The sequence below is a fragment of the Diplotaxodon limnothrissa genome, linkage group LG8 (genome assembly GCF_057381915.1).
Source record: "Diplotaxodon limnothrissa isolate DT_005_m linkage group LG8, D_limnothrissa_male_GT1.1, whole genome shotgun sequence".
Taxonomy (NCBI): Eukaryota; Metazoa; Chordata; class Actinopteri; order Cichliformes; family Cichlidae; genus Diplotaxodon; species Diplotaxodon limnothrissa.
In genome coordinates, this window is record NC_140603.1 from 14,110,361 (window position 1) to 14,124,756 (window position 14,396).

A 14,396-nucleotide genomic window follows, 5' to 3' on the forward strand; every position below is an offset into this window, starting at 1 on the left:
TTTGCGTCTTGCAGTGTTTGTAAGACACTTTCTTGCTTTGAGGACAGCTTCTTGTAAATATCCTTTACTTTTTAATTAACTTTGTAATGTTTAAGTTAAGCCTTTGTGTCTTGTGATGTTTGTAACACAGCTAACTAAGAATATCTGACTTTTAAAGAATATTAACTAACACATGTGAAATGTATTGTTTTTTTCTTAATATGTGACATTGCCTGTGTGACTGTAAGGTAGTGTTTTAGGTGTTGTTACTTCTATTTTTGTTAATATCACAGGTAACTGTTTAAATGACTTACATATTTTTTCTCACGCTCTAGCTCACCATGCAGGACAAAGGTAAGTCCGTACTTAATGTCAACACAAATAAGTAGAAATGGTTTAAAAATGATGTCGTGAACTGACTGTAGTCTCTTGTTTTTACATAAGGTATAGCCTGTGGCTAAGGGATCACAGGTAAGGTGAAAACACATAACAGAAGAAAAGTAAATTGAACAAATCAGTGATCTGTGAATTCATCCTTTTCTCTTTGTCTTTTTGTCTTCAGGTGCTTTACGCTTGTCCTCTCCCAGCATTCCAGACGGCGCTAACACAGAGAGATGCTCCACCCAGAAGACAGCCTTACCCCAACCCGATGAGAAGGATGGATGACCAAGTGACAAACTGGAGAGTGGTGCTGTGTTAAGTTATCACCTCATATTGGCTACAAACTGTCTTGAAGACTAAATGCTTCCAATAGCTGGTATAAATCATCGTCCTACAGTACTGTAGGTCTAAGTTTATTTATAGTTATTGTGTATATATGTTGAGTTTAAAATAGCATTTTAACAACATGCTGCAGCTACCTACTATGGAAATGCTGTTTTGTGTTAAAATTAAGTCTTTCTTGTGTTATTGCTTTGCAGGGCAGCTGAGAGTGGACAGAGTCATACCTGACTGGCCACAGCACCACTCCTCTTCACCCAGGGTGAGGAGGGTCCTGACTCCGCCTGCACAGAGGGAGTTGTGAACATGCACTTCTGTGTCGGTGGGTTTAGGAGCCTCCTCAAACACACACGGATAAAGACTGTCACTGGAAGATGTCTCCATTGCATCAGCAGGACAGGACGTAAGCATTTGTATAATGTTACAGTTTGTGATGTTTTATACATGTTTTTATTGCTTCATTTCAAACTAGGAGATATAAAATAAACCAGTTTTCATAATAGTTTCTGTCTCTTTAGTTGTTTTCTTAAAGCGATCCATTCTTTCACAAATGTTTGTAGAAGCAGTCTGCACGTCTAGGTGTTTGGTTTTATACATCCTCTTGTTTTTATACGTGGAAGTGATTGGACTGCTAATTTATATCAGACCAGCAAACTGTGCTCCTTATACTTTTCCTTATTTTCCCTTTTCACCCAGCATCGAAATAACAAAGAGAGGCAAGTTAGACTCAGATTACATATTGACAGTGAAAAATAAGCTGTTATGGCAGCTAAGGTTTTAGGAAAAAGAAGAATGACTCGTATAAAAAGGGGCAGCACAGGGGAATGTGATCTTTAGTTTCCTGAAAGTGAAAAAATCTGACCCATGTTGTTTTAATCCTTGTTGGGGAAGTGCTGGGTATTGAATAGCTGCATCTTCAGCAGCTCTCGGAGGCATTCAGGTGTCTCACAGTGCGCTGCACCATTAGGCCAACAGGCAGCGAGGCGAAGACTTTCCTCGGGGTTATCGTGGGAACGGAGCTGTCATAAATCATCGTGAAGGTCAAGAACTGTGCGCCGACAGCAGAGAGCATGAAGGGTCAAATACACTGAGGACACAAACACACACACCTCCAAGCTGTGAACAACTAGGGCTGCTACTCCTCTCCTCCCCTCCTCACTCCTTTTTTTTTCCAGGCACAAAACTCACGTCCCAGTTTTCACTTTTTTGTGTGTCACCTAAAGTTTTCCGCCTCTTGAAAGATGATGACCTTGTTTTTTTTTTTTCCATGTTCTCAAATTCATCTTCATGTAGTGTTTACTGCATTACTTTGTATCCTAGCTTCACTTCGAACCGCAGTGTCCTAAGAGGAATTTACACAAGGCCTCAAGAACCAGAAAAGCCTTCTTCCACCCACAGTCCAAAGACAGTTGGTTAGGTTAACTGGTGATTCTAAACTGATCATAGGTGTGGCCGCAAATGGGGGTTTTTTTTGCCTCTCTCTGTCTCTCTGTCCAGGATGTACTCTCTCACCCAACAGCTAGAATAGGCTCCAGCCCCCCGTGACCCATATTGGGTAATTGGATCAGCCAAGAAGAAGGAAAAGTACAAAAGCAGAAAGTTCCCTCAGAGATGGGACAAACCGTTCTGTTTCCACATTAATATGAAGACTAGTTAGCGACCTTAACAACCCTTTCCATCAACTAAATATCTGGGAACTGTTGCAACATTTGCTTTGAGTGGTAAAAAAGTATTTTAAAGAAGAAGATTTTCTTATTTAATGTCATACCCTATTAAAACGTTAGATGCTCATATATAAAAAATGGACGTTTTAAACAATGACATCAGCATATGTCTTCTTAGGCAAAAGCACAGGTTTTAGACTCCTGCAAACATGTAATTTCAGATCTTTTTTTTCTACTTTTGGTCCTGTGTGATGTCAAAGAAGTACAGCTGTTTGTGAGGAGCAGCCAATCAGAAGAAAGCTGGCTTAAAGGGAGTGTGGCCTTAAAATAAGAGAAACCAAAGTGAGTAGCTGAAGACAGAAGACAAACTACTTTTTGGCTTCGTGTAGGTTAAAAGGGGATTATTTTGAACTGTGGAAAACCAAAACGTGTGGAAACTTGACCTTTAAATAAATACTGGAGAAAAGTACCCTACTGAATTGAAACTTAGGCTGGTGGATTCTTGCTGTCTACTGACTCTTATTCCTTATATTCCCACTTTATGCCATTTCCCCAGTCTTTTATTTTGTCATTAGAAAGTACTATTTTATTTTTAAGCGAAATAAAAGCGATCAATGTTGACTATTGATGCGTTCACAGACATTAAGAAAATTTTAATGTCATAATCAAAGTGACACAAACCAGACTGTCCAAGTTTCAAGCTGTTTCCTTGTCTCAGAAACTACATTTCCCACATTGCAATGGGCCCGTCACAGGGCGATGACGCAAAATTTACGCGCGTGTAACCTTGTCTTCCTACTCAGTAGTGTTTCTAAATCAGGCGTGGATACGTTAGTTCGTTTTTGATTGTTTTTTTTTATTCCGAAGTTATGAGCAGATATATTTTACCCGTGTCTGTCTTTGGAACAGTGTTTGGATGCGCTGTTTTACTGAAGTGAGTAACTAATCATCATCATGAGTACACTGCGATGTTTCTGGGTGCTTAATTTACACTGGAAATGTGTCATTTCTCAAGTGCATTCAATTCAGTGACAGAGAGTCGTCATACTGGGTATTGTCACGTTATTTAGTAGTTTTTGGAGTAACTGAAAGGGAAACACTTCACTCTTACACAACCCCACAAGGTACAGCCTTCTTGGCTAAATGGTATAGCTGAATAGAGCAGATTTTACAGATTCAAAAGGTGTTAATGAAATTCTGTTCGCACATTAAAGAGCGTGAAGGCAGGGTGATTTTTGATTTTCTGCCTTACTTAGTCAGAACAAAAACAAGAACATTTTGGGTAGTGCTGTGCAATACTTTTAACCTATAAAGGAAGCTTATTATAAGCAATTTATTTATCCAACACAATTCATCGGGCTATATGCTGAACTTAGAGCGGGCAATACAATATCAAGTCGATACCGGATCAGGTTTTTTTCTGGTAATGTGATGAAACACAAATAAAACCGGCAGAATGAACATTTCAGACACTGTGTTAATGCAGGCTCCCTTCTCAGACTGACACACTGTAAAGCCTCTCTGATTTCATTTCATTAACCTAACCCATGCATGTGTTTGGACTGTGGGAGGAAGCCGGAGAGCTTGCAAACTCCCCATTTGAACCCAGGACCTTCTCACTGTGATGAACGTCCTGTTAAATAAGTACGAAGCACTTTACAGGCAATAATCCTGTGTGGTGGCATGTTCTCCCTGGGTACCCTGCCCTCCCACGACCCTGACTTGCCCAGTGGTTAAGAAAATCGATGGCTGGATAGAAAAACAACAGTAATGCTGAGTTATAAAAGCAGCTATGTAGATTAGCTGCTGCAGGCCAATTAAGCTGTGAACTGAGATCTGAGGGTGGTTATGTAATGTTCACAGGTGTGACGACCTCTGGTTGTTTGCTCGAGTGAAATAAATCTTGCCACTCTTCTCATATCTTACTTTCTGCATGCCCTCGCCTCTTCTCCTTGTGTTTTAGGCTTACGATGTTGATTTATTCGCCTGAACTGAAGAAAAACCCACTTTAGGTCAAGTCTTGTTGTTTTTAAACGTGGCGTATCAATAAAATTGACTTGACCTAACCTCCCACCTGAGATGCAAGCAGAGCAGGCGAGAAAGGAGTCAGGGCCTTTAACAAACTTAGATGTTGCTTCAGAGCTGTCATTCTAAAGCAGTCCCAGCATAATGTGAGATGCACCTGAATCATCTGCTCACTGTTTTGCTGATGCTGCCAGATGAGTTTGCAGAAAGTTTTGACACTCAGTGATCTGTGTGTCATGCTCACGGCTTCTTTTTGCTCCTTCTCGAGGTACATTTAAAGAACTGAGACATCCTTCAGGAGGGTGAGTGGCAGTCTCCAGTGTTTGAATAAGATACCAATAAACCTTTGTTTAATTATTTTCATAGAGACCGTATGACTGGAGGCCGGTGTCCTAGTAAGGCTACCATTAATGAAAAGACTGTGGTTATAACAGGAGCTAACACAGGCATTGGAAAAGAGACTGCCCGAGAACTGGCTAGAAGAGGTATGGAGAACCTGATTCCCCTCTGATTTGGTGCAAAAAGGTGCAACTACTTCTCTCTCACTGACACACCTTGCCTTTTAAAAAAAAAAAAAAAAAAATTCTCAACATCATCAGGTGGTCGGATTATTATGGGATGTCGCGATATGGAGAAGTGTGAAGCAGCTGCAAAGGAAATTCGGGGGAAAACCCTGAATCCTCACATTTATGCACGTCGCCTCGACCTGGCCTCCATGAAGTCAATCCGAGAGTTTGCAGAGAGGATCAAACAAGGTGATGAACCCAGAACAGTTCAGTTTAAGGTACGGGAGTAAAGCCTGCTTCTGTAACACTGTTTCTACTGTAGAGGAGCCGCATGTGGACATACTGATAAACAATGCTGGGGTCATGAGGTGTCCACAGTGGAAGACAGAGGACGGCTTTGACATGCAGTTTGGAGTGAATCACTTAGGTACACACTAACCTCTAAAAATCACAAGCTAGACTGACTATGCATTCCAGTGAAATTTCCCTTCGTCCGTCACGAGCTGATTCTGAGTTTGTCTCCCACCAGGCCACTTCTTACTGACGAATCTTCTGCTGGATAAGTTGAAAGAGTCCGCCCCCAGCAGAGTGATCAACCTGGCCTCTCTCGCCCACATTGTTGGAAAGCTTGACTTTGAGGACTTGAACTGGGAGAAAAAGAAGTTTGATACCAAGCAGGCGTACTGTCAGAGCAAGCTTGCCAATGTTCTGTTCACCAGAGAGCTCGCCAAGCGATTACAAGGCAAGTCTACTGGCTGCTGTATATGTGGGCATGTGTGGGAGAGAGTACGGCCTGTGTTCTTGTTTGTAATTGGCCAGTGGACACGTATATGTGCGGTATGTATTTTTAAACAATGCTGTGTGCAACAGGCACAGGAGTCACAGTGAATGCGGTGCACCCGGGAGTTGTTGCCACGGAGCTCGGGAGGCACACTGGCCTTCACCAATCACAGTTCTCGAGCTCTCTGCTCAGTGAGTATCCCGTTTCCTTACTGGATCCCGAATCAATAAAAGCTCACCACACTTAGCCCAGTCTGTGTAGACGCTAACACATCGGGAGAGGAACTGTTCTTTTTTTCTTATTAATTGGGGGGGAAATTTAAAATAACGTAACACACATCTAAAATAAGTTCTATTTAATTTTAGTTGCATAGCTCAACACTGTGACAAATGAATTTTAACTGTAACTCATGTTACCGCTCAAAGTCATGTAGTTTTTAATAGCACAATTACAGACAGTGTAAAACATGGTTGTAGCTTCTGGGTTGGAAAAATAAAGCTGATGCAGAAAGCTGATGCAATCTGTCTGAACACCACCAGATGGCGATAGATGTAGTTGCAAAAAGACATCTGAGGGAAATCTGCTTTCTGTCTTCACCTATGTAAATGCTTTCCTGCTAAATTCATGGGTTTAGTTATACTGAATACAAACTTAAATCTATTTTGTAAACGTTGGTCATGCCATGTTTCAAAAAGTAGGATTATCTGTGGTATTTTCCACTCGCTTATTGACTAACGACATATTCATCATAAGCTGTTACCCAAAATGGGACTTTTGGATGTCACAGTAGCTACGTTCATCCTTTATACTGTTTAAAACTAAAATGCAGGTGCTGTACATTTATTTCTCTGGTTCTCGACTTACAGTGCTGTGCAAAAGTCTTGAGCCACTTCCCATTTCTTTATATTTTGCTTTCAATGAGCCAGACTTGCTCTTTTATTATGGTGGTCTTGAGAAATACTTCCCCAGGATTTCTAAAAGACTTCTTTGAACACAGAAAAGTGCCATCAGATTTCAATCCACCACGCAATACCATCTGGAAAACATCTGAGTGGTAATGGCTTTGTTTTTCAGCACAACAATGATCCTGAACACACTGCCAATGCAGTAAAAGCATAGCTGGATAGAAAAACACACAGGGGAACACAATCGGTCATGGATTGGCCTCAGCAGAGCCCGGACCTCGACGTTATTGAGCTAGTGTGGGATCATCTTGACAGAGAACAGAACAAAAGCAGCCAACATCCAAGAAAATTATGTTTGCAGGTGTTTCAATAAGTCGCTGCACATATTTCACATTTTCCAGCAAAATATAAAGAAGTGAAGGCTTGCTCAAGACTTTTTCACAGTACTGTAAAATAATCTAAAATATTAATCAGCAAAGAAATGACATCCCAGTTCTATTAAAGCCTCTTAAATCAAACACCAGCAGTGTGGCAATGTTGTTCACTTACACTGTATATAAAACACTGATGCAGCCCCCTCCCTGCCTCTAACCTATATTCTTTCTAAGTGTATAGTGTTACCCTGGCAACTCCAACACAGGAGATGAGGATTTCAACGACAACTTCCTTCTATATTTTTTAAAGCTGTGAATGTACTTTACTGCTAAGGGAATGCAAATTCCAGGGTTTAGACTTAATAATTAAAGCCCTTATCTGTGGATAAGGGTTAGGCTATAATACTAATACTTCAAAAATAAATAAATAAAAATAAAAACACCTTAAAACCTAAGAAAAAGGGCCTGCAAGTTCCCAGTTGCATCTAATAGAGGATGATGTTGTAGGAGGATAAAGCGGGGTGTGTTTAAAGCTAATGTTACTCAGTCAGATCCACCTCCTGCTTTTTTACATCTGGTTTGAATCCCCTTGGCTACATAAACATTTTCTACTGTGGAAAGCAAAGTTTTTGGTGTTGAATTAAAATGAACCTTTCCTCCCAGGTCCCTTTTTCTCATTGTTGGTGAAAAGCCCAGAGCACGGGGCCCAGCCCAGCGTCTACCTGGCCGTGTCTGAGGAGCTGGAGGGGGTGACGGGGCGGTACTATGATGTTATGACCGAAAAGGAACCAGCGCCCCAGGCCCTGGACGATGAGGCAGCTTGTAGGCTGTGGGAAGTCAGCAGCAGGCTGGTGGGTCTGGAGCACGAAGGACAGCCCAGCGTGTCAAACCCATCAGCGGAAGGCCAGAACAAAGCTGCACAGACAAACTCAGCGCAGACACTCGGGCAGAATGTAGGAGCAGCTGTCAGCACTGTAGGCCTATAGGTCCTCTGAGCCAGCAGGAAATAATGGACCTTTATCACTTGAGCTGTGCCAGACACAGGAACAATTCTCTGTCTCAGACTTTGAGTCTGAGTGTCTCTATAATAGCAGTCTTTTGTATGTTCATTTATGTTCCTGCCTCAGGATGTTCTCTCTTTTAAAGAGAATCTGTAACATTGAAACACACTTACGGATTCAAAGTTACATCCAGTTTGTATTTCTGACTTTTCTCTGCTTGTTCTAGTGATAAAATGCAAGAAGTTTTAAAATAAAGTGCTACCATGTCATTATGAGCAAAAAAGTGAAAGAGGGTTTTCAACATACTCCTAAAAACCTACCATAAAACAAACATAATGTTGTTTTGTTTTTTATGTCAAAATCACACCAACGTCCTGCTTTCTGTGGAGTTGAAACCTTGCACATTAAAATACACACCAGCAGAGGCTGTGTATGGTATGCTTTCTTTCACAGAGCACAAAATCAAATCTCCTTTGGTTGAATCATGTCTGTAATTGGAGAAGAAAGCATTGTTATGCAGTCTTACTGGAGGACTGGAGCTTTGAAACTTTTTTTGTGAATTCCGTCATGAAAAGTTGAAATAAAGCGCCACCTGCCTGCTTAAGATTAAAATACATGTGCTGAAAACCACATGAAACCCTATTTAAGAATTTGTGTTTTTTTTTTATTCATACATGCAGATTTGGCAATAATTTCTTCAGCTGTACAGCGGTGTTAATTATTTTTCCTTCAAATTAATTTGGCTTAGAAAGCATTTTTTTTGTGCACTGAAACTATATATTAAAACAACTTTACAAACGTAACTGACGAATTTACACACTAACCTTAAATTGTTCCAATTTATTATTGGAAGTATTAGAAAATATCTAAAAATACAAAGTATGACACTAAAGTTAAATGCAGGATCGCTTATGTTATTGCACACTCTTATGAGTTCTGCTTCATCGTCCTCACAAAAACAAATCAAGTTACCAAAGAACTCACAGTGCAGGTCTGATCCTCTCAGACATGCAGCCTGAGTGCAAAGAAAAACATCCATCCCTTAAGTATTTAGAGGATCCATTGCACGGGGTCCTCTCCAACAGTGTTTTCCAAAGTAAAGATCAATAGGGGGTGAGGGAGGAGGACACTGCACTAATGCACACTGATCAGCATCAGCCGTGAAACCGTAAACCCTCAATCGTTTAATTCGGGGTTGGTTTACAGATGGAGACCCTCGCTGGTGCCATCCTAGAAGCTGATGGCGATTGTAGACGAGCAGCAGAATAATAACAGGGTTTTCCTTTGCTGGGGAGGAGACTGCCTCCAGAGGATGGTGCCGTCTGAATCAAACCAGCTTTGACCTCTAAAGTTTAGGACTCACAGCAGCTTTTGAATTTTAACTTTGCTTTATTTGTATATATATATATATATATATATATATATATATATATATATATATATATATATATATATATATATATATATATATCTATCTGCCGTTTTTAACGTGTTTCGACCGGGATGTATTCGTTGTCTTGAATGCACCCTTGTCGGACTTCATTGCCCACAATGCACCACTAAATACGAAAAGTAAACGTCCAAGGTACAAATCGTTCCTACCAGAAAAAAAGGTGCTAATGAGTGAACTATAAATGCAGATACGGGTGGGCCTGGTCGTGTGTTAGTGTTTCGTGTTCAGCACAGAGGCATTGGACTGTCAGCGCTACTAACCAGCTCGTCGTCTTCTTCAGGTACCACGACGAAGTGCTGCAAGTACACGGAGCCATACTGTTAATTAAAGGTGTTGGCAAAAACAACAACAATAGTAATAGTAAACTCTATTTTAAAGAGACGAACAGCTCACAGTACTCTGGAGCAGAGGTAGACCACTGCTTTGAGTGAGGCATGTTATTTTGCAAGTCCTCGGCTTGCCGTTTTTATTTTTTTAAATGACAGTATTTTATTAAAAACGTTTATTAGTGACTATAAATGAGAGCCTGCTTCACAATTTTCACTGTTCCGCTTTGGTAATGCAGTTTTCTTGTAGTATGACCTCTCACCTTGCCAGGAATTACGCAAACGTGTGTTTAAATATGCTGCTAACTTGCATTAAAGTCTCTGCACTCTGCAAAGATTTCAAAATAAGAGCGTCATACTGGATAAAACTTGTTTGAATATATGACAGTCCCAATTTAAAAAAAAATCGTATTATTTGTTTTTATTTTGCATTTCTTTTCGCTATTTTTCTTACAGACAATCAACATGGCAGAGTCGAAAACAAAGGCAGAGCTGCTGCCTGAAGATGTTGACACGGATGACTGTCTGACTTCATACACTTACATCTACAGTCCGGATTTACTGAAGTAAGCATGAAAATATGCGTTTCCATCAGCACGTGTGATTTAGTCTCTTTCCTGACCGTTTCATGGGGTGTACTGTATTTTACAGAGACCAGGTTGCTTTTATCACAGGTGGAGGATCTGGAATCGGTCTGCGCATAGCTGAAATCTTCATGAGGTGAGAAGATCTGCCTGCTCATCTCCGTAACAGCCAATCCTGTTGCAGTCAGTAAAATATCACATTGAACTCTAACAACATTTTAATTATTGATCTGTGCATGGTAATGTGCCGAGGTCTCGCGCAAACCCTCAATTTGTTATATTTTACTTAGTTTAATCACAGTTCTCTGGGCTTTCTGAAGGTCTTTGAAAGGTTTTCTTTGGACATTGGCTCCTGTCTCACTCATTTTCAGTTCACTTCTCGCACCAGACCATTTTCTGAAGGATGTTTTTAAGTGTTTAAGCCACTTAACACTAACCAAAGGTGGTGATGTTTGTTTGTTTTTTGTTTTTTTTACTTTAATGATTCAGACTAAAGCAATGAAAGTTGTTTATACATAACATAAAACTTTGCAAAGAAGCAACTTTAAATTGCATCTTTAAGGATGAAGTGGTAGACAAAAACCCTGTCTACAGCAGATGAACGGTATCTAAAAATCCAGCAAAGAACTGACAAAGGACCAGAGAGATGACCCTTCATTTCATTCTTCTACTGTTTACTTTAGCCTCAGTTGAAGGTTCAGTGGTCTCAGTGAAAGGGTGACTTTCAAGAAACCATTTATAAGGAAGGGCAACTGGGTGAAAACGCCAAGGTATTCCTGATTACACAAGAATTAGACTGAAAATCAGGTGCATTTTCATAGCAAAATACACAGAAATGAGAGAGGGCTCAAGTGAGGCTCACTCCATGATGAAGCTACATTTGCCTAACCTTGTGCTGTTCTACCCTTTGTTACCTTACTTTCCATCCTGCCTGCCTCATATCTACCTTCTTTATTTATGGGTTGATGATCTTTTCCGGTTCTGATCAGCACAATGCAGCATGTGTTCTCTCTGCAGTGTTATACATTTTCTCTGTCTTCCAGGCATGGCTGTGACACAGTGATTGCCAGCAGGAACTTAGACAAGCTCAATGAGGTTCACTCTTCCCACTCTTTCCGCAATCATAGAAGATCATTATATAACACGAAGATGCCAGTGTTAATGAATATTTATCCCTAGGCTGCTAAAAAGCTGTCAGCTGTGTCAGGGCGGCGCTGTCTTCCACTGTGTATCGACGTGAGGCAGCCCGACAGCATCATGGCTGCTGTGGATGAGATCCTGAAAGAGTTTGGCCGTGTGGACATCCTTGTTAACAGTATGTGATGCCTCGTGCACAAAGACCAGCTTTATATATCTCATGCATCTTATGGAAAAAAACAAACAAAAAAAAAAGGCGGGGCACCCCGCCACAAACAATTCCTGACCTTTGCAATCCAACCACTGAAGGTCCAAATGATTTTTAAAGCCAAAATAAGTGCAAATGTACTCTGTTCAAAGGTCAAGTGTGAAAGGTTTTGGTTTAATCATCAACCTTCCTGATACTTCATCTTTTTATCTTGTATTTTTACCCTGTTGCATCACTGTAGCATGATTAAGTGTTAGATACAGGTCATCTGTGCAAACTGATCTTTATGTCAGCAATTAGGCACTGCAGAGTTCTTTGCCTTGGAGTTGTCATAATTACTGTGCTGGTTTCAATCACAGATGCTGCTGGGAACTTCCTCTGCCCTGCTACCGCACTCTCCTTCAATGCCTTCAAGACCGTTCTGGATATAGACACGTTGGGTACATTCAACACCAGCAAGGTGGTTTATGAGAAGTGGTTCAAGGTACGGCGCTCGTTCTGTTTGTGTGATGCAGTGTTTCTGAGCTGTGCTGAAAGAGCCACAAGTACAGTTGTTAATGCTTTATCTGCCACAACATCAGTCTTCAATAAGATTGTTTTCCTGCAATACATGCTAGTCACCAGAAGAGGGCAGTGCACATTAAATTACTTATTGCATTACGATTCACTCAGGATCATGGTGGCAGCATAGTCAACATCTCTGCAACGCTTGGATACAGAGGACAGGCCCTGCAGGTGCACGCTGGCTCTGCCAAAGCAGCAAATGGTGAGGTGTGTGTGTGTGTGTGTGTGTGTGTGTGTGTGTGTGTGTGTGTGTGTGTGTGTTGTGATATTAAAATGCAAATCTAATATCTCCATGCTGTCTTTCTTGTACCCAGATGCCATGACCAAGCACCTGGCTGTGGAGTGGGGGCCCAGTGGAGTGAGAGTCAATGCTGTGGCTCCAGGTCCCATCTCTGGGACAGAGGGCTACCGCAGGCTGGGTAAACACTGAGCTTAAATAATGATCCGTCAGTTTAAGGGATCTGTATTTGATCTTATAAAGTCTAAAACAACTTCAGGCAAAGCATTGATACTGTTGCCACTGTGCAGGCTTCTGCTGGAAACGAGCATTTATTCCTGATTTTGTCAATTTTCCAATATAGAAAGTTTTTGTACAAAGCCACTGTTTGGGATGAGCTGCCTCTGCAGTGTTAAATCTACAGCATTGATTCTCATGGGTACTTCAGATTAAAAGCCCTGAAGAATGTCATTTGGCTAGAAACACTCTGTGAATCACGTGCATCAGCATGATAAATTTAATTTTTGGTTAAGGGAGTATGATGTTTATTATGGTGTGATGCTATGTTTGCTGTATCCAGTTAAAGGAATTCTAGGAAGTGTCAGAAATTGCCAATTAGGTAAAGCATGTTCAGGCACATTTTTATAACACATTTTATCTTAGAATTCTTTAAAGAAATCACTACCTCATGATGATGATGATATCAATCTTTACAAAATTATTTAAAAGCATGAGCTCTTGAAGTCACCTAAGGGCTGTTGGGTCAAAAATACTGTAATCATGGTGTATACGTGTAGCTTACATCATCTGAGGATGCTCGTTTCTTCTTAAAACTTTCAGGTGGTCTTAGAGTGGAAGCTGCTGGTGCTTTCCAGTCCATTCCTTTGCAGCGAGCTGGCAACAAGACAGAAATGGCCCACTGCGCTCTCTTCCTGGCCAGCCGGGCGTCGTCTTACACGACTGGAGCCATCCTGGTGGCGGATGGTGGGGCCTGGCTGACCTCAGCCAACGATGTCTCCATGCTGTTGGGTATAGCTTCCTCTAAATCTGCTAGACTCTGAACGGGGCTCTCCTTTCCTCCTCCTGACGCCTCCCTCCCCAGGTGTGTGGGAGGAGGTGAAGAAAGAGTACAACTAGGAATGTGATTGTGCTGTTTTATGTTGCAGGAATGCAGTGAAACCTGTAATAATTGATGTGTATGTTATTGTCTTTCAGGTTATTGGTCAGCTGAACACAAAAGAGACAAGTAATTGCTGAAACAAAGAAATATTGCAGCCATCTGTAGTACTGAAATGCCACGTGTACAGTATTTGTAGTTCATGTAATCTACTGGTGCCTTAAGTCAGTATTGAGACTCATGGAGTTGAACACTAATGTACTATATTTGCTGTACTATAGTAGTTTACAGTCTTAGAAATTAAAGAAATACTTTATTACAAATAACCAACTTTGTTTCTCTCCATTCCACTGCTGTAAGTGTGCATTTAATGAAATCATGTTAAATAAAATATTTACCTAATATCTAAGGGTGCTGTTTGTATTTGTGGTCAAAAATCAGGTAACTGTTTCACTCTGTCAGATTGTGCCTGCAGCATGGAGCAAACTTTTAATTTTAAGTTACAACTGTTTAAGTTTGGGTCTTCGTGGCTGATTCAAGGGGGGGGGAAAAAAAACTATGCTCATACAATGATTTTTATTTTTTAAAGTCTTACATGGCTCTAAAGGCTTATCCAACAGGTGCCCAACGCAAGAGTGAACACAAGGTCAGTAGGTGGGGAAAGTTTCTGAAGCACTCTGTTTAGTAAGATTTTTTTATTTATTATTATTATTATTAATGTTATTATTATTGCTGGAGCAATTCTGCAAGTAAAACTGACCAATGTGTAGTGACTTAAAGTCTTCATCAAGGCCTGACAAATGCACCATACCAGCTCTGGGACGTTATTAGTGTG

At 40.8% G+C, this 14,396-nt stretch overlaps 2 protein-coding genes across 3 annotated transcripts; both read left to right on the forward strand.

Annotated features, from left to right (window-relative positions):
- Window positions 1-3,198: 3,198 nt before the first annotated feature.
- On the forward strand, window positions 3,199-8,070 carry LOC146626496 (retinol dehydrogenase 13-like). Its single transcript, XM_085360617.1, has 7 exons — window positions 3,199-3,297; window positions 4,755-4,873; window positions 4,988-5,143; window positions 5,217-5,321; window positions 5,424-5,636; window positions 5,765-5,866; window positions 7,618-8,070. The coding sequence occupies exons 1-7, from the start codon at window positions 3,233-3,235 to the stop codon at window positions 7,938-7,940; spliced, it is 1,083 nt and encodes a 360-aa protein (XP_085216743.1). The 5' UTR covers window positions 3,199-3,232; the 3' UTR covers window positions 7,941-8,070.
- A 1,496-nt stretch (window positions 8,071-9,566) lies between these two features.
- Window positions 9,567-13,775, forward strand: decr2 (2,4-dienoyl CoA reductase 2, peroxisomal). Of its 2 annotated transcripts, XM_085360620.1 has the most exons (10): window positions 9,567-9,688; window positions 10,191-10,300; window positions 10,386-10,454; window positions 11,362-11,413; window positions 11,498-11,633; window positions 12,023-12,147; window positions 12,336-12,429; window positions 12,542-12,646; window positions 13,285-13,546; window positions 13,660-13,775. In XM_085360620.1, the coding sequence occupies exons 2-9, from the start codon at window positions 10,200-10,202 to the stop codon at window positions 13,503-13,505; spliced, it is 903 nt and encodes a 300-aa protein (XP_085216746.1). In that variant the 5' UTR covers window positions 9,567-9,688; window positions 10,191-10,199; the 3' UTR covers window positions 13,506-13,546; window positions 13,660-13,775. The 2 variants fall into 2 exon arrangements, with proteins under 2 accessions (XP_085216746.1, XP_085216745.1); XM_085360619.1 differs by having other exon boundaries at window positions 13,285-13,775.
- The last annotated feature ends 621 nt before the right edge of the window (window positions 13,776-14,396 follow it).

Bases quoted from the DNA above. Each gene is read 5' to 3' on its own strand.
- LOC146626496 (XM_085360617.1), top strand. From the start codon at position 3,233: ATGAGCAGATATATTTTACCCGTGTCTGTCTTTGGAACAGTGTTTGGA. The intron at 5,144-5,216 runs GTGATGAACCCA...TTTCTACTGTAG, and splicing joins TGCAGAGAGGATCAAACAAG to AGGAGCCGCATGTGGACATA. The intron at 5,867-7,617 runs GTGAGTATCCCG...CTTTCCTCCCAG, and splicing joins GTTCTCGAGCTCTCTGCTCA to GTCCCTTTTTCTCATTGTTG.
- decr2 (XM_085360619.1), top strand. From the start codon at position 10,200: ATGGCAGAGTCGAAAACAAAGGCAGAGCTGCTGCCTGAAGATGTTGAC. The intron at 10,301-10,385 runs GTAAGCATGAAA...TGTATTTTACAG, and splicing joins TACAGTCCGGATTTACTGAA to AGACCAGGTTGCTTTTATCA. The intron at 11,634-12,022 runs GTATGTGATGCC...TTTCAATCACAG, and splicing joins TGTGGACATCCTTGTTAACA to ATGCTGCTGGGAACTTCCTC.